General features: G+C 33.1%; 1 protein-coding gene and 1 pseudogene across 1 annotated transcript in view; one reads left to right on the top strand and one right to left on the bottom strand.

Moving 5' to 3' along the window:
* REDIC1 (regulator of DNA class I crossover intermediates 1) overlaps positions 1–27,192 on the bottom strand; it is a 69,454-nt gene that overhangs the window by 28,977 nt on the left and 13,285 nt on the right. The window contains 5 exon segments of the mRNA XM_068561817.1: positions 9,272–9,332; positions 10,794–10,863; positions 11,123–11,631; positions 24,274–24,389; positions 26,649–26,837. Coding sequence (XP_068417918.1) covers positions 9,272–9,332; positions 10,794–10,863; positions 11,123–11,631; positions 24,274–24,389; positions 26,649–26,837 — 945 coding nt within the window.
* LOC137775138 (large ribosomal subunit protein eL20 pseudogene) lies at positions 2,067–2,578 on the top strand (annotated as a pseudogene).

Here is a 27,192-nt window from a genome sequence, read left to right as displayed (position 1 = left end):
ACTATAGGACATTAATAAAGGAAACTGAAGACACAAATAAATGGGAAGATAGTCCATGATAATGGATTGGAATAATTAACATTGTTAAAATGCCCATTCTAGTCAGAGTCATCTGCATATTCAGTGCAATCCCTGTGAAAATTCCAATGATATTTTTCACAGAAATAGAAAAACAATCATAAAATTGGTATGGAACCACAACAAAACCCAAATGGCGAAGACAATATTGAGAAAAAAGAACAGAGCTGGAGGCATCATATTTCATAATCTCAATATTAAAGATATAGTAATCAAAACAGTATGACATTGACATAAAAACAGACACATAGACCAATGGAACAGAAAAGAAAGCCCAGAAATAAACCCATACATATTTGGTCAATTAATTTATGACAAAGGAGCCAGGAATATACAATGGAGAAAGGACAGTCTTTTCAATAAATGGTGCTGGGAAAACTGAACAGCCACACACAAGAGAATGAAAAATGGACCCCTATCTTATATCATACATAAAAATTAACTCAAAATGGATTAAAGACTTGAATATAAGACCTGAAACCAAAATACTAGAAAAATACACAAGTGGCAAAATCTTTGACATACATCTAGGCAATGATTTTTTGAATTTGACACCAAAAGCAAAGGCAACTAAAGCAAATATAAACAAGTGGGACTACATCGAACTGAAAAGCTTTTCACAGAAGAGGAAGCCATCAAAAAATTGAAAATCTAACCTACTGAATGGAAGAAAATATTTGTAAATCATATATCTGATAAGAGGTTAATAGCCAAAATATATAAATAACTCATATGACTCAAAGTGAAAAAACAACAATCCCACTAAAAAATGGGCAGACAACCTGAACAGACATTTTTCCAAAGAAGATCTACAGGCAACCAACAGGTACAGAAAAAGATGCTTAACAAAATGAATCATCAAGGAAATTCAAATCAAAACCACATCTGTGAGAATAGCTAGCATCAAAAACATAAGCAAAAACAAGCCTTGGCAAGGATGTGGAGAAAAGGGAACCCAGGTGCACTGTTGGTGGGAATGTAAATTGTTCAGCTGCTATCGAAAAATAGAATGGGGTTTCCTCAAAAAAATTAAATAGGGTAAATCCTGAGTTCTCATCACAAGGAATTTTTTTCTATTTCTTTAATTTTGTATCTATATGAGATGATTGATGTTCACTGTACTTATTGTGCTAATCATTTCATGATGTATGTAAGTCAAATCATTATGATGTATACCTTAAACTCATACATGCTGTATGCCAATTATATCTCAATAAAACTGGAGAAAAAATTAAAAATAGAACTACCATATGATCCAGCAATTCCACTTCTGGTATTTTTCCAAGGAAAAGAAGACACTAACTCAAAAAGATTATCCTCACCACCATGTTCACTGAAGCATTACTTACAATAGCCAAGACATGGAAACAACCTATGTGTCCATCAATGGATGAATAAAGAAGATGTGGTATATATATATATATACACACACACACACAATGGAATACTATTCAGCCATAAAAAGTAAGGAAATCCTGCCAACTGCAACAACATGGATGGACCTTGAGGGCATCATGCTAAGTGAAATAAGTCAGGCAGAGAAAGAAAAATACCATATGATCTCACTTATACATGTAATCTGAAAAAAAAATTCATAAATAGAATAGATTAGTGGTTGCTAGAGTTGGGGGGTGGGGTATGGGCAAAATTAGGGGAGGTGGTAAAAATGTAGAAACTTCCAATTATAAAATAAATAAGTCCTGGGGATGTAATGTACAGGATGGCAACTATAGTTAATAATACTGTATTTTATATTTGAAAGTTTCTAGAGAGTATATCTTAAAATTTCTCATCCAAAGAAAAAGAATTTGTAACTGTGTGGTGATCCATGTTAACTAGACTTACTGTGGCGATCTTTTCACAGTGGGTACACATATCAAATCACTATGTTGTAAACTTTAAATAACTGTTATATGTCAATTATACCTCCATAAAAATAATAAAGTAGTTTCCTTTTCGAGGGTAGCAGCGAGCACGGATAGAGCACCATGAAGGCCTCGGGCACACTTCCAGAGTACAAGGTGGTGGGGCGCTGCCTGCTGACCCCCAAATGCGGCATGTCTCCCCTCTACTGCATGCAAATCTTTGCACCTAATCATGTTGCCAAGTCCTGCTTCTGGTACTTTGTGTCTCAGCTGAAGAAGATGAGAGAGTATTCAGGGAAAATTGTCTACTGTAGACAGGTGCTGGAGAAATCTCCCCTGCGGGTGAAGAACTTTGGCTTCTGGCTGCGCTATGACTTCCACAGCACTGAGAGTACCGGGACCTGACCACAGCCAGTGTGGTCACCCAGTGCTACCGAGACATGGGCGCCTGGCACCGCGCCTGGGCCCACTCGATCCAGATCACAAAAGCAGAAGAGATCGCAGCCAGCAAGTGCTGTCGACCAGCAGTCAAGCAGTTCCACGACTCCAAGATCAAGTTCCCACTGCCCTACCAGGTTCTCTGTTGCCAGCACAAGCGACACCTCACCACTAAGAGGCCCAACACCTTCGTTTAGATGCAGGCCCTCCCTGTCCCCAGGTCTGCCCAAATAAAACTCATTGGGAAAACCGGAAAAAAAAATTATTATATCCTCCAAGATGTTCTTCTTTCCTATTCCATCCCACATCCAACAAAAGGACCTTGGAACACCCCTAATTACCCATACCCTACTATCTGCCAAGCAAGAGGAGTTTTTGTTTGGTTTGATTTTTGGTTTTGGTTTGCTTGTTTGCTATCTCTTCATAAATTCTGCCTCAGTAGGAATTACCTGTCCCAAAGCTTCCCAACCAGTAGGCAGGTATAGCTCAGCTCCTCTACTGCTCCAATCCCTTTCTTCCTCTCTTATTGTGACTCCTGCCTTGGTCTCTCTTGTAAAAGTTAAGATTTTAGCCAGGGTTCCACTATGCCTTTAGCCCTGTCTAGGCATCACAAATTAAAAGCTGATGCCTGGTCTACCTAAAGAACTCATAGCACCTGATACACTTCAGGTTCCACCAGTGAGCTTATTTTCTTTTCTGACTTGCTCTAGACACATTCAAGCTGCCATAAATGTAGAGATTGTTTTTTAAGGATTCTAACCTGCTCATGATTCGTTCTTTAAGAGGATATATCTATATTATTCTTATTTAGGAAATAAGAGTTATTTAAAGGAGTAACAGGATAGCATCTAATATTATTGACCACATTCCCTTCCTTGAAAATGTCTCCCATTTTTCTTTCCTATGACACCATTCTTTGAGAACTCCCAAATCTCTCTAGCAGCTCATTCTCTCTCTTTTTTGATGGTAAACAATATTTATTTTCACTGATTAGCAAACAAAAGGAAAATTATTAATACATAATTCAGTTTTGTTTATTCTGATTTTATTTACTGTATTAATTACTGAAATCTAACAGAATCTTGGAAAGCAATTTTTAATGGAACTATAGTTGATTTACAATATTATTTAGTTTAGGTGTACAGCATAGTAATTCAGTATTTTTGCAGATTATACTCCGTTATAAGTTATTACAAGATAATGGAGCTAATTACCTGTGCTATACATTACATCCTTGTTGCTTATCTATTTTATACTTAGTCGTTTGTATCTCTTAACCCCACAGCCCTAATTTGTTCCTTCCTGCTTTCCTATCCCCACTGGTAACCATAAGTTTGTTTTCTATATCTGTGAGTCAATTTCTGTTTTGCATATGCATTCATATGTATTATGTTTTAGATTCTACACATAAATGATATCATACACTATTTTTCTTTCTCTGCCTGACTTATTTCAGTAAGCATAATATCCTCTAGGGCCATAAGGCCATCAACATTGCTGCAAATGGCTAAGTAATATTCCACTGTGTGTGTGTGTGTTTATATATATATATCCCACATCTTCTTTATTCATTACTTTGTTGATGGACACTAGGGTTGCTTCCATGTCTTGGCTAGTACAAATAGTGCTGCTGTAAATATTGGGGCACATGTAACTTTGCAAATTAGTGTTTTCTTTTTCTCCTGATATATATACTAAAGTGGGATTGCTGGATCATATGTTAACTCTATTTTTAGTTTTTTAAGGAACTTCCATACTGTTTTCCATAGTGGCTGCACCAATTTACATTCTCACCAACAGTGTACAAGTGTCCCCTTTTCTCCACATCCTCTCCAACATTTGTTATTTGTAGACTTTTTGATGATAGCCATTCTGACAGGTGTGAGGTGATATCTCATTGCTGTTTTGATTTGCATTTCTCTAATAATTAGTGACGTTGAGCATCTTTTCATGGGCCTGTTGGCCATCTGTATGTCTTCTTTGGAAAAAAAGTCTGTTCAGGTCTTTGATCATTTTTTGATTGGTTATTTGGTTTTTTTTGATATTGAGTTGTATGAGCTGTTTACATATTTTTTGATATTAATCCCTTGTTGATTGCATCATATCTAAATATTTTCTCCCATTCTGCTGGTTGGCTTTTCGTTTTGCCAATGGTTTTATTTGCTGTGGAAAAGCTTTTAAATTTAATTAGGTCCCATTTATTTATTGTTGATTTTATTTCTTTTGCCTTAGAAGACAGACCTCCCAAAATATTGCTAAAATTTATGTCGAAGGGTGTTCTGCCTATGTTCTCTTCCAGGAGTTTTATTGTTTCATGTCTTACATTTAGGTCTTAAACATTTTGAGTTTATTTTTGAATATGGTGTGAAGAAATATTCTAATCTCATTATTTTATGTGTAGCTGTCTAGTTGGGCCAGCACCACTTGTTGAAGAGACTCTCTTTTCTCCATTGTATATTCTTGCCTCTTCTGTCATAGATGAATTTACCATAGTTCTGTGGGTTTCTTTCTGGGCTCTCTATTCTGTTCCACTTATCTATGTGTCTGTTTTTGTGCCAGTACTATGCTATTTTGAATACTTCAGTTTTGTTGTATTCTCTGAAGTCTGAGAGGGTAATTCCTCTGGCTTTGTTCTTCTTCTCAAGATTGCTTTGGCAACTCAGGGTCTTCTGTGGTTCCATATAAATTTTAGGATTATTTGGTCTAGTCCTGTGAGAAATGTCATGAGTGTTTGATAGGGATTACATGAAATCTGTAGATTGCTTTGGGTGGTATGGTCATTTTAACAATATTAATTCTTCAAAGCCACAAATGTGATATCTTTACATTTCTTTGTATTATGTTCAATTTCCTTCATCAACGTTTTATAGCTTTCAGAGTATAGGTCTCTCATCTTCTTAAGTTTATTACGAGGTATTTTATTCTTTTTGGTGTGATTTTTAAATGGGATTTTTAAAAACTTTCTCTTGTATCCTGCCACCTTGCTGCATTCATTTATTAGTTCCAGTAGTTTTTGTGTGAGACTTTAGGGTTCTCTATATAAAGTATCATGTCATCTGCAACTAATGACCATTTTACCTCTTTCCTTCCAATTTGGATAACTTTCATTTCTTTTTCTTGTCTGACTTCTGTGGCTAGAGCTTCCAGTACTATGGTAAATCAAAGCAGCAAGAGTGAACATCCCTATCTTGTTCCTGAATTTAGTGAGATGGCTTTCAGTTTTTCACCATTGAGTATGACATTGGCCATAGGTTTGTCACAAATAGGCTTTATTATGTTGAAATATTTTCCCTCTATACCCACTTTGATGAGAGTTTTTACCATGAATGGATGTTGAATTTTATCAAATGCTTTTTCTGCATATATTGAGAAGATCATGTGATTTTTATCTTTCCTTTTGCTAATGTGATATACCACATTGGTTGATTTGCAAATGTTGAACCATCTTTTTGACCCTGGAATGAATCCAACTTGATTATGATGTATGATCCTGTTTATATATTGTTGGATTTGGCTTGCTAATATTGTGTTGAGGATTTTGCCGTCTATATTCATCTAAAATATCTGGCCTGTAATTTTCTTTTTTGTACTGTCTTTGTCTGGTTTTGGTATCAGTGTAATGGTGGCCTTGTAGAATGAATTTGGGAGTGTTACCTACTCTTCCATTTTTTGGAATAGTTTGAGAAGGATAGGTATTAGTTCTTCTTTATATGTTTGGTAAAATTCCCCTGTGAAGCCATCTTTCCCTGGACTTTTCTTTGTAGGGAGTTTTTCAAGTTACAGATTTTATTTCACTCCTAGTGATTGGTCTGTTAAAGTTGTTTCTTCTGGACTCAGTCTTGGCAGGCTGTATGTTTCTAGAAATTTGTCCTTTCTTCGAGGTTGTCCAATTTGTTGGCATATAACTGCTCAGAGAATTCTCTTATAATTTCTTTGTATCTCTGTGGTATCAGTTTTTATTTCTCCTGTTTCATTTCTTTTTTTATTTCAGTCTTCTCTCTTTCCTTCTTGGTGAACCCAGCTAAATGTTTATCAATTTTGTTTATCTTTTCAGAAAAACAGCTCTTAGTTTAATTGATCTTTTCCATTTTTTAAATCTCTATTTTCTCTCTGATCTTTATTATTTCCTTCCTTCTGCTGACTTTGATCTGTTTTTCTTTTTCTAATTCTTTTAGGTCGTAGGCTGTTTGAGATTTTTCTTGTTTCCTGAGGAAGTCCTATATCGCTATAAACTTCCTTCTTAGAACTGACTTTGCAACATCCCATGTATTTTGAAAAGTTTTGTTTCCATTTTTGTCTCAAGGTACTTTCTGATTTCCTCTTTGATTTCATTGTTGATCCATTTGCTTTTCAGTAGCATGTCATTTAGTCTTCACGTGTTTGTTCTTTTCCTATTTTTCTTTCTGTAGTTGACTTCTAGTTTCATACAGTTGTGTTCTGAAAAAAATGCTTGATGCAATTTCTACCCTCTTAAATTTGTTGAGGCTTGTTTTGTGGTCTAGTATGTGATTTATCCTGGAGAATGTTCTGTGTTCAATTGAAAGGAATGTGTATTCCGTTGTTTTTGGATGTATTGTCCTATAGATATCTACTAAGTTTAACTGGTCTAGTGTGTCCTTAAGACCACTATTCCTTTATTGATTTTCTGTATGGATAATCTGTCCATTGATGTCCGTTAGGTGTTAAAGTCCCCTACTATTATTGTATTATTGTCGCTTTCTTCCTTTAAGTGTTAGTATTTGATTTATATATTTAGGTGCTCCTGTTTTGGGTGCAAATATGTTAACAAGTATAATATTCTCTTCTTGTTTGATCCCTTTATCATTATATAATACCCTTCTTTGTCTTTTGTTATATCCTTTGTTGTGAAGTCTCTTTTGTCTGATATGAGTATTGCTACTCCCACTTTCTTTTTGTTTCCATTTGCATGAAATATCATTTTCCATCCTCTCACTTTTACTCTGTACGTGTCTTTTGCCCTAAAGTGAGTCTCCTGTAAGCAGCATATTGAGGGTCTTGGTTTTTACCCAATCAGCCACCCTATGTCTTTTGATCGAACACTGACATTTAAAGTAATTATTGATAGGTATGTACTTATTGCCACTTTATCACTTGTTTTCCAGTTGTTTCTGTAGTTCTTCTCTGTTCATTTTTTCTTTTTGTTTCTACCATTGTGGTTTCATGAGTTTCTTTAGTAATTCCTTGGTTTCCTTGCTATTTGCTTTTTGTGTAGCTATTATAGGCTTTTGACTTGTGGTTTCCATGAGGATCACATATGTTGACCCATAATTATATCTACAGTAAGTCCCCTACATACGAATGAGTTCTGTTCTGAGAGTGCGTTCATAAGTCCAATTTGTTTGTAAGTCCAACAAAGTTAGCCTGGGTACCCAACTAACACAATCAGCTATATAGTACTGTACTGTAATAGGTTTATAATACTTTTCACAGAAATAATACATAAAAAGCCAACAAACACAAAAGTAAACATTTTTAATCTTACAGTACAGTACCTTGAAAAGTACAGTAGTACAGTACAACAGCTGGCATACAGGGGCTGGCATTGAGTGAACAGGCAAGAAGAATTACTGACTGGAGGAGGGAGAGGAGGTGGGAGATGGTAGAGCTGAAGGATCATCAGCAATGAGAGATGGAGGGCAAGCTGCAATTTTATACATGCCTGACGTTGATGACAAAAGTTCTGGTTCCTTGCTGGATTCAATTCTATCTACCCTCTTGAACAAAAGATCCAGTGATGTCTGGGGGGTAGTAGCTCTTTTTTTCTCATCATAGATGACACAGTAGCACTGGATTGCATTCTGAATGGCTGCTGCAACTTTCATGTACTAAGTTCGGGTCCTGTGCCTCAAAAACTAACAGTGCCTCCTCAAATAAAGAAAGTCCCCTTACCAAATTCCCTGCATTGTGAATCTCTTTAGTTCTTCAGTTACTTCTTCTTCCTCTTTTCTCTCTTCATCCTTTCTTTGGGCTTCCAATTCTATTGTTATTGCTTGGTGCTTCTTAGCAGTACCAGCTACATCACCACTGCTTTTACGCTTGCTTCCAGACATCCTGGGCTTGAAATAAAGACACTGTACTACTATACTCTATACAGTACTGTAAAGTACACAAAAGCACAACCACTTTTAGAAGACGCATGCATGTGACAATGCATGCCAGACACATGAACTAATTTATGTGATTGGACACGTGAATGCATATTCGCATCTTTGAAAGTTCTCAACTTGAAGGTTCATATGTAGGGGACTTACTGTACATGTTTTAAACTGATAGTCATTTAATTTCAAACACATTTTAAAATATCTACATTTTTTACTCCCTTCTCTTACATTTTGTGGGGTTTTTTATGTTATATTTTACATCTTTGTGCTTATTCCTTAACTGTTTATTGTTTTGTGTCCTAGTATGTGTCCTATCCTAGAGAATGTCCCATGCGCTCTTGAAAAAAATGTGTATTGTTTTTTGAATGACTGAATCATACACCCTTATTATGAGCAGGGATTACAACTTAGGTAACCAATGTTTATATATGTTTTAGTATTCTTAAATATATAACTATTTTCACCTGTAACACAATTAAACCTAAAGAAATTTCATCTTGGAATAAATTTTATAGGACTTATAGAAAGAACTTTAAATGCATCTATATTGGTTTGACTAAAATAAGGCACATTACAGTTTCTGAAATGTTAATTTTATTTCTCAATCTAAGCTATAATTTCCCCAGAGTAAAAAAATATATTAAAAAAAAGTTACCCTAAAAAGAAAATTTTCAGAAAGAGCTAACCTTAAAGTAAATTTCAAATACTAAAATAAGACATGATAATACAACTTACTTAATTGGAAAGATAATGTAAGATGTACTTTACCTCACCAATTCCAAAGTCCCATGATTGCTTAGAACACAATTCTTCCAAAGGGATATTACCCCTAAGGGTTTTAAATAAGAAAGTATTAACGTGTGTTTTATTCCCTCTGAAAATTATTGTTCTAAATTATGATTCCCAAAGTTGGTTAAAGATCAGAATTATAAGAGAAGTTTTTTAAAAGATAAGGATTCATAAGCTCTATCTTAAGGAGCCTATTTATTTTGTGTAGGTCAAACTTGACATTTTGTATTTTAAAATCACCCTTTGGGCTTCTCTGGTGGCGCAGTGGTTAAGAATTCACCTGCCAATGCAGGGGACATGGGTTCGATCCCTGGTCCAGGAATATCCCACATGCCACGGAGCAACTAAGCCCATGCGCCACAACTACTAAGCTTGCACTTTAGAGCCACAAGCCACAACTACTGAAGCCCTCATGCCTAGAGCCCATGCTCTGCAACAAGAGAAGCCACCACAATGAGAAGCCTGCGCACTGCAATGAAGAGAAGCCCCTGCTCACCGCAACTAGAGAAAGCCCACGTGCAGCAATGAAGACCCAATGCAGCCATAAATAAATAAATAAATAAATAAATAAATAAATAAATAAATAAATAAATAAATAAATAAATTTATTAGGGAAAAAAACCCCCTCCAGTGATGAGGATCTTCACACACACAGGTTTGGAAGCCATGTTCTAAATCACTTTCATAAAATATGTTTTAAAATTCAAGTTTTAACATCCTGTTTTTCATTCATAAGTTTCTGAATATTTGGAGGTTTGACAACAAAGAACCTAAGTTGTTGATTTTATTAAATAAGTGGTGAATCTATTTTTTAATTTGTTGTGACAATGCCATAAAAATGGCATCTAATAATTCTTTGTATTAATAGATATTTTACATATTTCCATAAGAAAGTACTTCCAAAATAAAAATCTATTCTAATTCATGATTTTCAATGACAAAGATTTGATTAAATCATAATTATTACTGAGAAAGTTAGGCATATTCTGAAACTACAAGTTTTCTTTAATTTCCTATAATGTCAGTCCCATAAATTGTTGATATGCTTGTTTATGACATTAACATTTGAATTCTATTACTCCCTTGTTCTGATTCTGTATTAACCAAGCAACCTTCCCATGGCAAGCTGCCAAAAGGTAGAAAATATTCACTAAGAAAATTATGCCAGTAAGCATTCCTATATATGTCACCCTTCTATTTCTTATTGTAAATTAATAAATTGACATTCTGGTGGGTAAATAAATTTCCTGAACACATAAGTCAGTTTTCTCAAATCTAATTAACACTATGATTCAGATAAGAAGATATTTTTGCACTGGTGAATATGAGGACCAAACTCTCAACTAGGGTGATATTACCAAGGTCTGACAATTGATTTTTGAGGCCAGTCTGCCCACCCTCAGACAGCATTATGCTTACCTCACTTTGTATCAGTTTAATCCTTAAACATGCATTATATTAGGTCCCAATTTGCATTCCCCAAATTTACCTAAAAACTTACATATGGTTCACTGAATATTTCTGGGTTTTTTTCTGGGATGTCTTCTCTTGGTAATCACTTTCAAATTTTCCTTTAAAAATAAAAGTATGCACTGAAATAAAACTTTAGCATAGACAATTTATATTTTTTAATTTGAAGCTTATTAGCATGACCCATATAGAGGGATGCCACTGGTCCACAATGTCATATAATAGAATGTCATTCTATTTTTAATTTCATGTTCCTCCAAACACACACACACACACACACATACGGATATTCATTAAAACTGAAAACAAACAAACAAAAGGCCCCAATAGATCATTACACTTTCCATCTATAACACCAACCTTTTTTATCAGAGCTGGCTGGGTAACAATCCTTCTCAAAAGATGTATTAAAATTATTTCTTTCATTATTGTTGTACTCTTTCTGACAATTCTTGTTTGGTCGACACTTTTCTGGAAAACTTGATTTATTAAAAGTAGAATTACTAGACGTCAACTCTGGATCTGTAAAAGTACTTCTAATGCATCTATCAGTGAAATGGTTTTTATCAGAACTAATGACTGCACTGTCATAACCACACTTGTCAAAGGTTTTCTTTATCTTCTGTTGATCTATGTTTAATAAGTTGATCATATTTTCACTAATAAAAGAGTCACAATTATCTGATAGAAGGCTTGGGGTTTGCTGGTTCATATCTTCATTAGAAAACTTTTTTCTGTTTTCTCCCCAAATATGTTGTAATGAATTTTTTTCAGTAATGAAGTCTGACTGTCTTCTTTCATCCATGCTTCCACAATATTCACCTACAACTATAGCAGGTCTCCTAGTAAGGAAATTTCTATTTTCTGGACTTTAGGATAAATAAAAACATATTTAGCAAGAAAAGCATAGAGCATTCTCATTTAGAAACACGTGAAGTTAAATTCTTACAGAACATACTGAGTAGCTGCTAACATTTAAGTAGACCATGTTTACATTTTTAAAATTTAAATAAATAATACTGCTTTGGGTGGAAATTTGTCTAATATCCTCTTCTAATACCTTAGTGAGTATAAAAATAATCTACACTTAGTTTAGTACTGCAACATGAAAAACTAGTATGTGGTTCAATTTACTGTTTTATTAACAAAACAAAATATGACCAATCTATAGTATGTCTTCCATAATAACGTCTAGAGAATTACCTAGGCAAACACTGTACCTAAATGCCACTCCATTTAACCAGAGAAAGACACTGTGAAGACTGCTCAGAGAAAATAATTACCCTTAGTGTTAAAATGTCAAATAAAATTGTTATGAGAACATTAAATCAGATATTTCTCAACCTAACAAGGAACTCAACCTAACAAACTATCTCTGAAGTTCCCAAGGAAGAGCAATATAACTACAAATGCATACGTAAGTAATAAAGCCAAGAGATAAGATGGATTAGAGGAAAATGTTAGACAAGATAGCTTGCAAATTCCCTTCTAATGCATAATTATTATAAATTGTTATAAATCATAATTCTAAGTTATATCCAACTTGTATTAAAGAATCAAAGTTATCATGGAAAGTAATTAGAAATCAAGGTATTATGAATTTTGTTGCCTTTGACTATTTACAAATTTACTTGGGGTTGGTTTTGTTCCAGAGATTGGAGGTACCAAGGAAATTTAGAAAAACATAGACTGCTGAAACTCTGATTGAGTTCCAATTTTATTTATAATTAATTTATTAAATATTTAATGAGCAAGTACACCTACTCTGTTCTAGGCAGTGTGCCATGTGTTGGGGACAGAGAGATAAAATATTTCAGTTTGGTATTAAGGAGAGAGAGAGAGACGTTTTGTCCATGAATACACACAGATCATGATCCTACATTATTTCTCAATATGGGTCTTATTGGTATTTTGGGCAGAAAAATGCTACTCTGTTATTACCAAAAGGCATAACCTATAGTATGCAATAACATACACCGTTAACACCAGAGAAATTTCTATTACTCTAAATGAGAAAATAAATTTAAAAGCACTTAGTAAGTTAGAAAGCATACTACAAAATGTAAATCATCATTTTAAAAGGGTATCTTAAGCATTCAGACTCAGGATAATCACTAACTCAAAAGATGTGGGCAATACAGAAGTGTATAGTGCACAGTCATTGCTCACAAGAAATAGTCTAGAAGAGGCAAGAAAAAATTAGAAAGTGAAAAGTGCTATCCTACAGTAAATTGTTACTATAGTACATAGAAAGAAGAAATTCTTTTGATTGAGAAAAATCAGGCAGGTGGCATTTGAGTTGGGGACCAAATGTTGGGAAGAATTGTTACTTGTACAAATGAGAGAAATGATGCTAAAAATTTAAAAGTCTTATTAAGACAAATCCATCCAGTTTCTTTAACAATTTAATTTTTCCTATAGATAAATACAAAATTCATGAAAATTATGTACCAAAATAGGGATAAATTTGTTATCTAATAAAGAGTATTCAACAGATATTTAATGTATGCCTATTATGTGGTAAGGAGACAATACAGCTTATATTCTAGTGAACAAATATATTAAACAAATAGATAATTAACCATTAATAAGTACAATGAATAAAAGAAATAAAGAATTAAACAGATAAAGATAATTATAGTGCCTTTATAAGTGCTACAAAATCACGTGATGGAATAACATGTTGGAGGTCCTGTTTCAGATAGTTTGGTCAGGAAAGTCCCTAATTAGGAAGTGATAAATAAGCTAAAAGTACAGAATGGTTAGACATGTGAGGAAAGGAGTAAGCACACCCTGGGAATGGAATAATAACAAATGCAAGGTCTGCAGCATGTTTGGGAAATGAAAAGAAGAGGAATAAAGCTAGATTAGAATCAGTAAAAGAAAACTTATGACTTAAGGCTTAAAAGGTACAAAAGGGCCAAAAATCATGCAGAGCTTTACTTCTGAAAAGAGCAATAAGAAACATTGAAAGGTTCCAAGTACAAAAGTAAAATCGACTGCTTTCTGCCTTGGAAAATATCAGTCTGATTGCTGGGTGAATATGAATTTCAGGTCTTCTGACTACCCAAATGAAGCAAAAAGGACCAGATTTATCTTCCCAACTGACCAAATTAAAAAACTAGACAAAATACATGAGTCAATGATTTTCAGACATGGGCCATCATGTAGAACAGGATAATGATCCCTGAGAAAAAGAAAACAAATCAAATGAACCCTATAACTGCTCCTAGCTTACTACCTTGAGAGTGTATCCAAGCCACAGAATACTTGAATACTTGGAGGGGAAACCTAGTCAGAGCCCACAGATTACCCTTCTTGAGGAAATAGGGCTGGGGGTTCAGGGAGACTACAGAAAATAGAGTTCCCAGGGCAGAGTACCATGAAGGAGGGTGTTTCAAAAAGAGGAAGCTCCAGAGATCTACAGAGTTCTCAAATCTTTAACCAAGTACTGACCAGCACATACATATGAAGCAATTAGTCAAGGCTGGGAAAAGAACCACCCAACATGAGAAGATGGAACAATTCCAGGAACTAACACAAGGATGGGAAAATTTTGTGTTCTCATCAACCAGAGTGGAAAACCTTGTAATTCAAAGGAAATTGGAGAGGACTCAGAAGAGTATAGCCTCAGCAGAGGGCAAATTAACCATAGACTGAAGGTGTATCTGGTCCTGCTTAACAAAGTTTAAAGCAACCCTCAATAAAATCATACTACTTCCAAGTAACTAAACTGTATCCCAGAACAAAGCTTAAGATGATCTATAGGAATAAAAGATTTCCAGAAACCAAAAAGATAATTCACAATGTATAGAATCTAAACAAAATTCGCAAGAATGCAAAGAAGCAGAAAGTTACAATCTGTAATGAGGAGGAAAATCAGTTATTAGAAATAGACTAAGAAATGACACAAAATGATATAATTTATAGACAAAGACATTAAAAGAGTTATCCTAACTATGTTCCCTATATTCAAGAAGCTAAAGGAAAGACTGAGCATGTTGAATAGATACAAGGAAGATAAAAAGAAGAGTTAAATCAAACTTCTAGAGATGAAAAATACACTGAATAAATTTACCAGTATTACATACCAAAGAAGATACAATTAGTGAATTTGAAGGTCTAACAATATATATAAAATGAAAGGAGAGGGAAAAAATGGAAAATAAATAGAGCATCAGCAAACTGTTACAAAACTTCAGTTGGACTACTTTACATATTTTTTGGGATCCCAAAGAAGACAGGAGAGGAATCAGAAAAAATATTAGAAAAATTAATGACTGAATTTTTTCCAAATTTTGTAAAAACAATAAGTCCACAGATCCAAGATGCTCAACACAGCCCAAACACAAGAAATAGGAAACAAACATCCTAATCCTAACGGAGAGAAATCCACAGTAGAAAATCTGTGATAGAGAATCCATGATGAAAAATCTTAAAAACAGAGAAAATTGTACATTATATATACACAGATATTAAGATAAGAATGACAGCAAACTTCTAGTTGGAAACAATGGTACTCAAAGACATTTTTCAAAAAGAAGAGAACAATAAAGACTTAAAAATATACAAGAGATGAATTAATCACCAGCAGACCCACACTATAAAAAATGTTAAAGAAAGCCTTTTAAACAGAAGCAAAATGTCACCAGATGTAAATCTAGATCTGCACAAAATAATGAAGACCACCAAAAATGATAAATTTGAACTAAATATAAAAAATTGCTTACTTATTTTTTAACTCTCTCTAAAACAAAAAGAACAATAATGGATTTATAACATATATATAAGTAAAATGTATGAATACAACAAACACAAAGGCTAAAGGAAAGAAATAGAAGCATACCATTATAAGTCTCATATTATATTTGAATTGGCATAATATAACTTGAAGACAGTCCATGATAAATTAAATATATACCATAAAATCTAAAGCAATCACTGAAAAACAAAAAACAGAGTTATATCTAATAATACTTGGAGAAAGCAAAAAATGATCCAGAAATTTCATGGAGAAATCTAGAAAACAAATAGGCTTTCATAAACTCTCAGCCATCCCTGGTGGTCTGGAAAGCTGCAAACATGTATAAGGCTGTGAGCACATACAGGAGAGAGCAATCAGAAAAAATATGTAAAAAATATTTGAAAAATTAATGACTGAATTTTTTCCAAATTTTGTAAAAACAGTAAGAAGTCCACAGATCCAAGACGCTCAACACAGTCCAAACACAAGAAATAGAAAACAAACATCCTAATCCTAATGGAGAGAAATCCACCGTAAAAAATCTGTGGTAGAGAATCCATGATAAAAGAATCTTAAAAACAAAGAAAATTATATATTATATATACACAGATATTAAGATAAGAATGACAGCAAACTTCTAGTTGGAAACAATGCCACTCAAAGACATTTTTCAAAATGTCTTTGAAAAATAACACTCATCCTGGCTGAATGTAAGGTCTTATGCCCAGGAGGAAGTCTTATTAGCTCAAGGTGTTTAAACACAACCTCCAACTAATCATTGGTTGACCTCTAAGCACTGCTTTACAGCTTTAAATGTCTATATTAAAAGAGAAGAAAAATATCAAATCAATAAGTTAAGCTTACACCTTAAGAAACTAGGAAAAAAAGGAGGCCAAACTAAATCCAAAGTAAGTAGAAAAAGAAAATCATAAACAATAGGGCAGAAATAAATGGAATAGAAAAAAAATAGAGAAAATTGATGAAACTCAAAACAGCAAATAAAATTAGCAAATCTTTAGTTATACTGACCAAGAAAAAAAGTAGAAAAGACACAGATCTGGAATTAAACAGGTTAAACAAGGATATCAACACTTACCTTATAGAAATTAAAAGGACTTCAAGGGAATACTATGAACAACTTTATGCAAACAAATTATACAACTTAGATGAAATGGATGAATTCCTATAAAAACGCACATTAACACAAAGTACTCAAGAAGAAATTTAAAAATCTGATTAGACCTATAACAACTAAAAATAAAAAGAATTATTAGTTAAAAGTCTTCCCACTAAGAAAAGCCAAGGTGCAAAAACACTTAAAGAAGAAATAACCAATCCTCCACAAATTCTTCCATTAAATAGAGGAGGAAACGCTTTCCAACTTCTTCTATGAAGCCAGGAGTATTACTCTGTTACCAAAGCCAGACAAAGACATCACAAGAAAAGAAAAATTCAGACCAATATTTCTCATGAGTATAGATGTAAAAATCATTAAAAAATTAGCAAAATAAATCCAGCATTTTATGAAATGGGTTATGTAACATGATTAAGCAGCCTTTACCGCAGGAAGGCAAGGTGGTTTAACATTTGAAAATAAGGTAATATATTATATATATTAATAGAATAAAGAAAAAAAAAACTACATGATAATCTCAAGGGACACAGAATGAGCATTTGACAAAAATACATGATAAAAACTTTCAATAAACTAGGAATAGAGGGCAAACTGACAAAGGGCACTTACAAAAAAACCTAAAGCTAATATCATTCTTAATAGTGAAAGGTTAAATGCTTTTTCCCTAAGACTCAGAACAATGTAAACACGCCCACTCTTGCCACTGCTATTCAGCACTGTATTAGAGGTTCAAGTCACTGCAGTCAGGCAACAAAGCAAAAGGCATTCAGATTGAAAGGGGAAAGGTAAAAATATCTATATTTATAGACAGCATAATCCAATATGGTGAAAATCCTAAAGAACTCATAAAACTACTAGTAGAACTAATAATACGGCAAGGTCAAAGGATACAATTTCAATATACAAAATTGTATAACTATATACAAGCAATGAATAATCCAAAAATAATATTAACAAAATAATTGCAAAGATATTGGCCTGTAATTTTCTTTTTGGTAGTGTCTTTGTCTGGTTTTGGTATCAGAGTGATGGTGATGGCTTCACAGAATGTCTTTGGGAGTGTTCCTTCCTCTTCAATCTTTTGGAAGAGTTTGAGAAGGATCAGTACAAGTTCTTCTTTGTATGTTTGGTAGAATTCACCTGTGAAGCCATCTGGTCCTGGACTTATGTTTGAATGGAGTTTTTTGTTTTTGTTTTTTTTTATTACAGATTCTATTTCATTTCTAGTGATTGGTCTGTTCAAGTTATCTATTTCTTCTTGACTCATTCTTGGCAAGCTGTATGTTTCTAGAAAGTTGTCCATTTCTTCTAGGTTGTCAAATTTGTTGGCATATAATTGTTCATAGTAATCTCTTATGGATTTTTGTATTTCTGTGGTATCAGTTATGATTTCTCCTTTCATTTCTTATTTTCTTTATTTGGGCCTTCTCTCTTTTCTTTGTGAGCCTGGCCAGAGCTTTTTCAATTTTGTTTACCCTTTCAAAGAAGCAACCCTTGGTTATACTGATTTTTTTCTATTGTTTTTAATCTCTATTTTATTTATTTCCTCTCTGATTTTTATTATCTGCTTCCTTCTGCTAACTTTAGGTTTTGTTTGTTTTTCTTTTTCTAATCCTTTTAGGTGGTGGGTTAGGTTGTTTATTTGACATTTGTCTTGTTTCTTAAAGAAGACCTGTATTGCTATGGAACCTCCCTTTAAGAACTGCTTTTACTGCATCCCATACATTTTGTTTGGTTGTGTTTTCATTGTCATTTGCCTCAAGGCATTTTAAAATTTCTTCCTGATTTCATCGTTGACCCATTGGTTTTTTAGTAAAAAGAAAATTACAGGCCAATGTCTTTGGTGACTATAGATGCAAAAATTTTCAACAAAACATTAGCAAACCAAATCCAACAACACATAAAAAAGATCATACACCATGACCTAGTTGGATTCATCCCAGGGTCACAAGGATGGTTCAACATATGCAAATTAATCAATGTGATACACCACGTCAACCAAAGAAAAGATAAAAACCACATGATCATCTCAATAGATTCAGAAAAAGCATCTGATAAAATTCAACATCCATTAATGATAAAAACCCTTATGAAAGTGGGTATAGAAGGAACATATCTCAACATAATAAAATATTTTTATGACAAACCCACAGCCAATATAATACTCAATGGTGAAAAGCTGAAAGCCTTCCCGCTAAAATCTGGAACAAGACAAGGATGCCCACACTCATCACTTCTCTTCAACATAGTATTGGAAGTCCTAGCCACAGCAATCAGATAAGAAAAAGAAATAAAAGGTATTCAAATTGGTAGGGAAGAGGTAAAATTGTCATTATATGCAGATGACATGATATTATATATAGAAAACCCTAAAGACTCCATACAAAAACTACTAGAATTGATAAATAAATTTAGCAAGGTAGCAGGATACAAGATTAACATACAGAAATCAGTTGAATTTCTTTATACTAACAATGAAATATCAGAAAGAGAATGTAAAAAAATCAATACCTTTTAAAATCACATCAAAAAAAGAAAAAAACAACTTAGGAATCAACCTCACCAAGGAGGTGAAAGACATATGTTGAGAACCACAAAACATTAATAAAGGAAATCTTGAAAGTAATGCAAAGAAATGGAAAGATATCCCATGTTCTTGGAATGGAAGAATTAATACTGTTAAAATGGCCACACTACCCAAAGCAATCTACAGATTTAATGTGACCCCTATCAAATTACCCATGACATTTTTCACAGAACTAGAACAAATAATCCTAAAATTTATATGGAACCATGGGAGACCCAGAATTGCCAAAACAATCCTGAGGAAAATGAACAGAGCAGGAGGCATGACCCTCCCAGACTTCAGACAATACTACAAAGCTACAGTAATCAAAACAGTGTGGTATTGGCACAAAAACAGACATACGGATCAATGGAACAGAATAGAGAACCCAGAAATAAACCCACATGCTTATGGACAATTAATCTTTGACAAAGGAGGCAAGAATACACAATAAAAGACAGTCTTTTCAGCAAGTGGTATTGGGAAATTTGGACAGCTGCATGTAAATAAATGAAGTTAGAACACACCTTCACACCATACACAAAAATAAACTCAAAATGGCTTAAAGACTTAAATATAAGACAAGACACTGTAAAACTCCTAGTAGAGAACATAGTTAAAACATTCTCTGACATAAATTGTACCAGCGTTTTCTTAGGTCAGTCTCCCAAGGCAATAGAAATAAAAGCAAAAATAAACAAATGGGACCTAATCAAACTTGTAAGCTTTTGCACAGCAAAGGAAACCATAAGCAAAATGAAAAGACAACCTACGTATTAGGAGAAAATACTTGCAAATGATACAACGGACAAGGGCTTAATTTCCAAAATATACAAACAGCTCCTACAATTCAGTAACAAAAAAAAAAATAAACCAATCAAAAAATGGGCAGAAGACCTAAATAGACAATTCTCCAAAGAAGACATACATATGGCCGATAGGCACATGAAAATATTAGCTCAAAATTGCTAATTCTTAGCGAAATGCAAATCAAAACTACAATGAAGTATAACCTCACACCAGTCAGAATGGCCATCATTAAAAAGGCTACAAATAAATGCTGGAGAGGTTGTGGAGAAAAGGGAACCCTCCTACGCTATTGGTAGGAATGTAATTTGGTACAGCCACTCTGGAAAACAGTATGGAGGTTCCTCAAAAAACCTAAAAATAGAGTTGCCATATGATCCAGCAATCCCACTCCTGGGCATATACCCAGAAAAATATATAATTCAAAAAGATACCTGCACCCCTATATTCATAGCAGCACTATTTACAATAGCCAAGACATGGAAACAACCTAAATGCCCATTGATGGATGAATGGATTAAGATATATATATATAATGGAATATCAGGCAGCCATAAAAAAGAATAAAATAATGCCACTTGCAGCAACATGGATGGACCTAGAGATTATCACACTAAGCGAAGTAAGTCAGAAAGAGAGAGACATACCATATGATATCACTTATATGTGGAATCTAAAATATGACACAAATGAACATATCTATGAAACAGAAACAGACTCACAGACATAGAGAACAGACTTGTGGTTGCCAAGGGGGTGCTGGGGGGGAGGGAAGGATTGGGAGTTTGGGATTAGTAGATGCAAACTATTATATATAGGATGGATAAACAAGGTCCTACTGTACAGAACAGGGAACTATATTCAATATCCTGTGATAAACCATAATGGAAAAGAATATGAAAAAGAATATATATGTATGTGTGTGTGTGTATATATATACATATATATGTATGTGTGTGTATAACTGAGTCACTTTGCTGTACAGCAGAAATTAACACAATATAAATCAACTATACTTCAATAAAACTTAAAAAAAGAAAATAATTCCAATCACAGCAGCATAAAAAGAATTAAATATGTAGGAATAAATTTAACAATATAACCATGAGGCTTATACACTGAAAACTACTGTAAATTACTGAGAAAAATTAAAGAAGATTAAATACAATGGAATATTATTCAGCCATAAAAAGAAAATCCTTCTATTTGTGACAACATGAAAGAACACGGAGGATATTTTGCTAAGTGAAAAATCAGACACAGAAAGACAAATACTGTATGATCTTACTTATATGTAGAATCTAAAAAGCCAAACTCAAAAATGCAGAGAGTAGAATGGTGGTTGCCAGGGGCTGGGAAGTGGGAGAAATGGGAAATATTGGTCAAAGGGTACAAATTTCTAGTTATAAGATGAAGAAGTTCTGGGGATCTAGTGTACAGCATGGTGACTACAGTTCTTAATACTATATTTACACTGGAAATTTGTTAACAGAGTAGATCTTAAGTGGTCTTACCACACATACAATAATGGTAACTATGTGAGGTGATGGATGTGTTAATTAGCTTGATTGTGGTAATCATTTCAAAATGTGTATGTATATTAAATCATCACAGTGAACATTTTAAATATATACAATTTTTATTTGTCAGTTATATGTCATTAAAGCTGGAGAGAAAGAAAACCACACCTCAAACACACTGGAAGGCTCTCTCATGTCCCTCCAAGTCCATACCTCTGAAAAGTAACCACCATTCTGATTACTGTTGCTACACATTATTTTAGCCTGTCTTTGAGCTTCACTTAAATTGAATATACAATGGTTCTCTTTTTGTGTTGAGATTTATTCATGTTCTTGCTTGCTATTACATATATTAGCAGTCCATTCTTTTTCTTTTCCGTGTACTATTCCATTATATGAATATTATATAATATTCTATTCTTAATGGACTTCTGGGTTAGTTCAAGTTTGGGGCTATTAAGAATAAAGCTGCTATGACATACAAGAAAATCGATTAGGAGAAACATTTCATGCTCATGGATTGGAAGAATCACTTTGTTAAAACTGTTAAATTTTATTGTTAAAATGTTAAAATTTCTCCCATATTGATCTATAGATTCAACACAATCCCTATAAAAATCCAATTAAACTTTTTTTCCCCAGAAACTGACTGGCTGATCCTAAAACTTGTATGAAAATGCAAAGAGCTAAGACAAGCTAAAACATTTTTGAAAAAGAAGAACAAATTGGAGGACTAATACAAGTCCCAATTTCAAAACTTATACTAAAGCTTTAGTATACAGTGTGACAAACAAAGATAGACATGATTGATAAATAAAACAGAATTGAGATTACAGGGGAAAAAACCATATTTTTGGTCAATTAATTTTCAACAAAAGTCTCAAAGCACTCAGTGGGGAAAAGTTATTCTTCTCTTTCCACAAATGCAAATGATGAAATTTGATCCTTACCTCACACCATACATAAAAATTAACTCAACAATATTAGATTGAAAACTACAAGACAGAAGAAAACATAAGAGACAATCTTCCTGGCCTTGTCTTAGGCAAAGATTTGTTAACTTTGACACCATATGCATGATTCATAAGTAAAAATATTAATAAATTTGATTTCATCAAAATTAAAACCTTCGTAAAAAAGTTTGGTGTCAAAAAGACACCATTAAGAAAATGAAAAGGGTAAGCATTTCACCAAAGATACATAAATGGCTAGTAAGCACATGAAAAGATGCCAACATCATTAGTCATTAGGGAAATGCAAAATTAAAACCCCAATGAGACACCACTACATGTTGACTAGAATGGTGTAAATTTAAAAAAACTGATTGTACCAAGTGTTGTCAAGTATGTGTTGCAAATGGAACTCTCACTCATTGCTCATGGGAATGTAAAAATGACACAAATCACTTGGGAAAACAGTTTGTCAGTTTCTTGAAAAGTTAAACATACACCTACCATATGACCCAGCTATCCCGCTTGTAGATATTTACCCAAAATAAATGAAAGCATATGTCCAAACGAAGATTTCAGCATCAATGTTCATAGTAGCTTTATTTGGAATTGCCAAAACTGGGAGAAAAACACCCAAATGTCCATCAACAGATGAATAAATTGTGCTATGTCCATACAATGGAATACTACTCAGCAATAAAAAGAAACAGACTTATTGATACATACAATAAACAATACAGATGAATCTCAAAATAATTATGCCGAGTGAAAAAAGCTAAACGAAAAAAAGGGAGAACATATTGTATGATGCCACTTAAAGACTAATCAACAGTGACAGAAAGCAGATCAGCAGTTGTCTTGGGACTGGAGTAAGGGATGTGAAGTGACCAGAAGAAGCGATTACAAAGGTGCCCAAGAAACTACTGGAGATGATAAATAAGTTCATTATTTTTAACACAGGTCAAAACTTACTGAAGTGCACATTTTAGATAAGTTCACTTTGTTGTACATTGATTATACATTAATAAAGTTGTAAAAAAAATTTATCTCAGGACAAAGAGAAAACAAAAAGAACTGTTTTGTGGCTATTACAATTCTCCAGGCAAGAAGCAGTGGTTGCTTAGACTGGGATGGAACCCTTTGAAATGAAAATGTAAGTATATAATTTTAAAGTTTATTAGAATACAGAAATGACAATACTTTGTTGGTGAAATGTATACTGGAAGATGAAGAAAAGGAAGGAATCAAGGACAATTTTTATTTTGGCTTAAGCAGCTGAGTGAATAGTGTTGCCGTTTACTAACATGAAGAAGACTGGGGTAGGATTACAGAGTCAAGGTTTCTCACCACAATTACCAAGAGTAATTCAAACTGGTTTGACAAGTTCAATGGATTTAAAACAAATAACTAGGGTTTATACACAGACATCTAGAAAATAAAAATAAGACACTGATCAACTATCATAAATATGAAAAAGAAATTAATATGATTATGACACAGCAAAAGAAACTAGTAATTCATGGAGATTATAAAACAGGTACAAAACACCTTGGCCCCAAATATGTTTTAAAATAAATAAATGAAAGGTAAATGTGCACATTAGAAAATAATTACTTACAAGTGTTTTAGTGAAATGCTACATTTTACTGATAGTGTTTTTTTTTCTAGAAGTAATATTTAGGTCTGCTTACATTTCTAACAAAAAATATTTGTATCTATTAAAAGTCAAATTAATAATTCAAGGAAAGAATGCTACAGGTTCTTTATTATGTTCAACATCTTTGCTTACCTGTTTAATCTTTCAAGTAATGGTCCAAATTGTGCTATTTCATATGATGGACTGAAAGTATCTTGACTTTCATTTAATTTAGAAACCAAGGAATTAGAATAATCAACACTACTGAGCTGCAAAAAGAAAGGAAGAGCCTGCCAAAGTGGTAAATGTACATATATACAAGTTAAATTATTTATCACAATGCCATTTAAGTGAACATATATATACAAAAATGTATTATTTTAGTCTAAAAGAAAGTAATTGTGTCCTAATTGAAAACAAAATAAATACTGTTATAACAATGAAAGCAATATCAGTATTTGAGTAATTATTGAAATAACAGGGTTGATACTATGGTGAGCTAAACATTTTCTCAGAGATTAAAAAAAAAAGATTAAAAAAATACCCAGTACACCAGGATATTGAGTAAATAAAAGTTAAATTTCTCTGACAAAAAATACATGATCTCTCCCAAGAAAACAGCTGTACTTATCTCAGTTTTTCCATTTACTGAGTAATTTTAGACTGCTACTTTAATATTTCCAAATACCAATATCATTGAATACAAAATGGGGAAAGTGTTGGAAGACTATTGTGAAAAGCAGTTGAGATAATCCATTTATTAATGTGGAAAGTACCATATAAATATAAGATATTGTATTGGCTCAGCACTGATCTATCCAGCAATAATAGTTTATATCTGTAGTATATATTTATCTACAAGTCATCAAACATAGAAATGACAAGTCCAAAGACAATCAGTGACAGAAACAGGAAAAAAAGAGGGGGAGACAAAAAGAGATACTGAAAGTCTTAAAAAAAAAAAAGGTCTGAAGTGAGGGAGAGCTGAAAATAAAGTCTGATAATACATCTCACATCTCAGCCTCAGAGAGACAGTGACAGAGGTACAGAGACAAAGGTGCATCCCTTGAAGTGAGAAACAAATAAACAAATCAAAAGAGAAGGGTATATTATATATGGGCTCAAATACTACTTCTCTAGGGAAGTGAGAAGTGAGCCCCAGACCACTTTTTCTTCTAACATGTTTTTTCAACTCATTTTCTTTTGTATCATATAATTTCATTTTAATTCTTCTCACTTTTCTTGAAATCCCTCCAAATAAACTATTAAATACTTCATTAAAAGGTCACAATGTGACAATATGCCTTGGACAGGGACATTAAACTCTCTTTTTCTCTTCTGTCCTATTAAGAATAACATTATTTACCCCTCTGGAGATAATCACTAACCTGCAGTCTATAAGTAGGAGATTACAGAGCATTTCATTCTCTAGCCTATAAACTATTTAACAGAATAAGGATGAGTTATAAGCTGATCTAGGATGCAAGTTTTAGTCTTGTAAAATACAAACTGAATGGGTAATTGGATGTTTTTCACTGCATCTTTCAAAAATTATTGGGTCCTCAAATTAATAAGGCTAACACACATCACTGAAACATAATACTTCATTTTCTCTTTTCTGAAAAACAGAAAACATACTTTAATAAAATTGAATCATGTTATATATTATATATAACTATAATATAGCATGATATATAACTATAATTTATAAATTTATAATTATAAATTAATTTAAAAATAATAAATACATAAATATGGCATAAAACTACTGCATGCTAAAAATGGGAGAAATTTAAAACTAAATATTCCTGTTATTAAGACAATGTTTATATAACCATTTTCCTATCATTATACATTAGTAATCTTTAATAATTTTATTTTTAAACTCTATATAAATTTAATAAAAAATCATTTCTTGGTATGTTCTATGGCAGATATATTTCAGAATTTTAAATTTTGGACATTTTCATATTTTTACTTTAGAGCACACAATGATTGAACAATATTTTGGCACTATACATCTCTATATAAATATATTTGTATAATTATAATTGAAGTGCATATAACCAGTTGTCATCTGACAAATCATAAAAAGAATCAAGCCATCACAACTCATACTTTAACAGGCTACTATGATATCACTGAGATTATGTACTGCTATTCACAAGAGCCTTTCCATAACATGTCTACTGGGCCACCATGACATCACCAACTAGCTATTTACTGTGATTACAATCATACTACTATATAACACACTGAACGATTTTCAATTTCACTATCAATTTTATAAAAAATGATTTTTTTCAAAGATTTTTAAAGAACACTCCAGTTTTTGGATTCATAATCTTCTACAGTGCAGAGAATTAAGTTTTTGACCTTTGAGGAACTATTACACTTAATTTATATCTTATTTTAGCTATATCTATAGCAATTCACAACAAACATTTTTAAATCTATAAAAAGAGAAAAGAATATATCATAAAAATATAATAATATCAAAATGCTAAGAACTCGTGATCCAAAGATACCTGTTCATTCTGCTTCTCTTCATATGCAACTTTCTGAAGACTAGGTGCTATTCTGGGAATGAAATTTAGTTCTGTAATATTTCTATTGGAAGATAATTCAGCTGAAAAAGATGGTGGAGTGAAACTGCAGTTTTCTGTTCTGTTGAATTGAGGTTCAAACATTCTATATGAGTCCATGACTTGTGATGACTATATGAAAGAAGATACAATCATTTGATTTGTCAAAATGTAAAAACCAGAGAAGATAAAAGTGAAAATAGAAGTGCAAAAAGGTCATGGGTTGCAGAAAAAGTCCCAAGGGAAGGCAAGCCCATCAGTAATGGACAAGACTTATTAAGACAAGAGAGGTTATCAACTAAGATTATACTTAAGAGTTCCTTTTCATTTGCCTTTATCACATTTGGTCTCCTCCATCCTCAAGCCCCATTCTCCTACATGCCATCTCCTAAAGACGGGAAACCTGAGTTTCATTAACCCACATTACAGGTGAAAAGATTTCCAAGAGATTTTAGTATCACTGTTGTTACCTTTCTCTAGTATAACT

The sequence above is a fragment of the Eschrichtius robustus genome, chromosome 13, assembly GCF_028021215.1.
Source record: "Eschrichtius robustus isolate mEscRob2 chromosome 13, mEscRob2.pri, whole genome shotgun sequence".
Taxonomy (NCBI): Eukaryota; Metazoa; Chordata; class Mammalia; order Artiodactyla; family Eschrichtiidae; genus Eschrichtius; species Eschrichtius robustus.
This window is presented reverse-complemented; position numbering and strand designations above follow the sequence as displayed.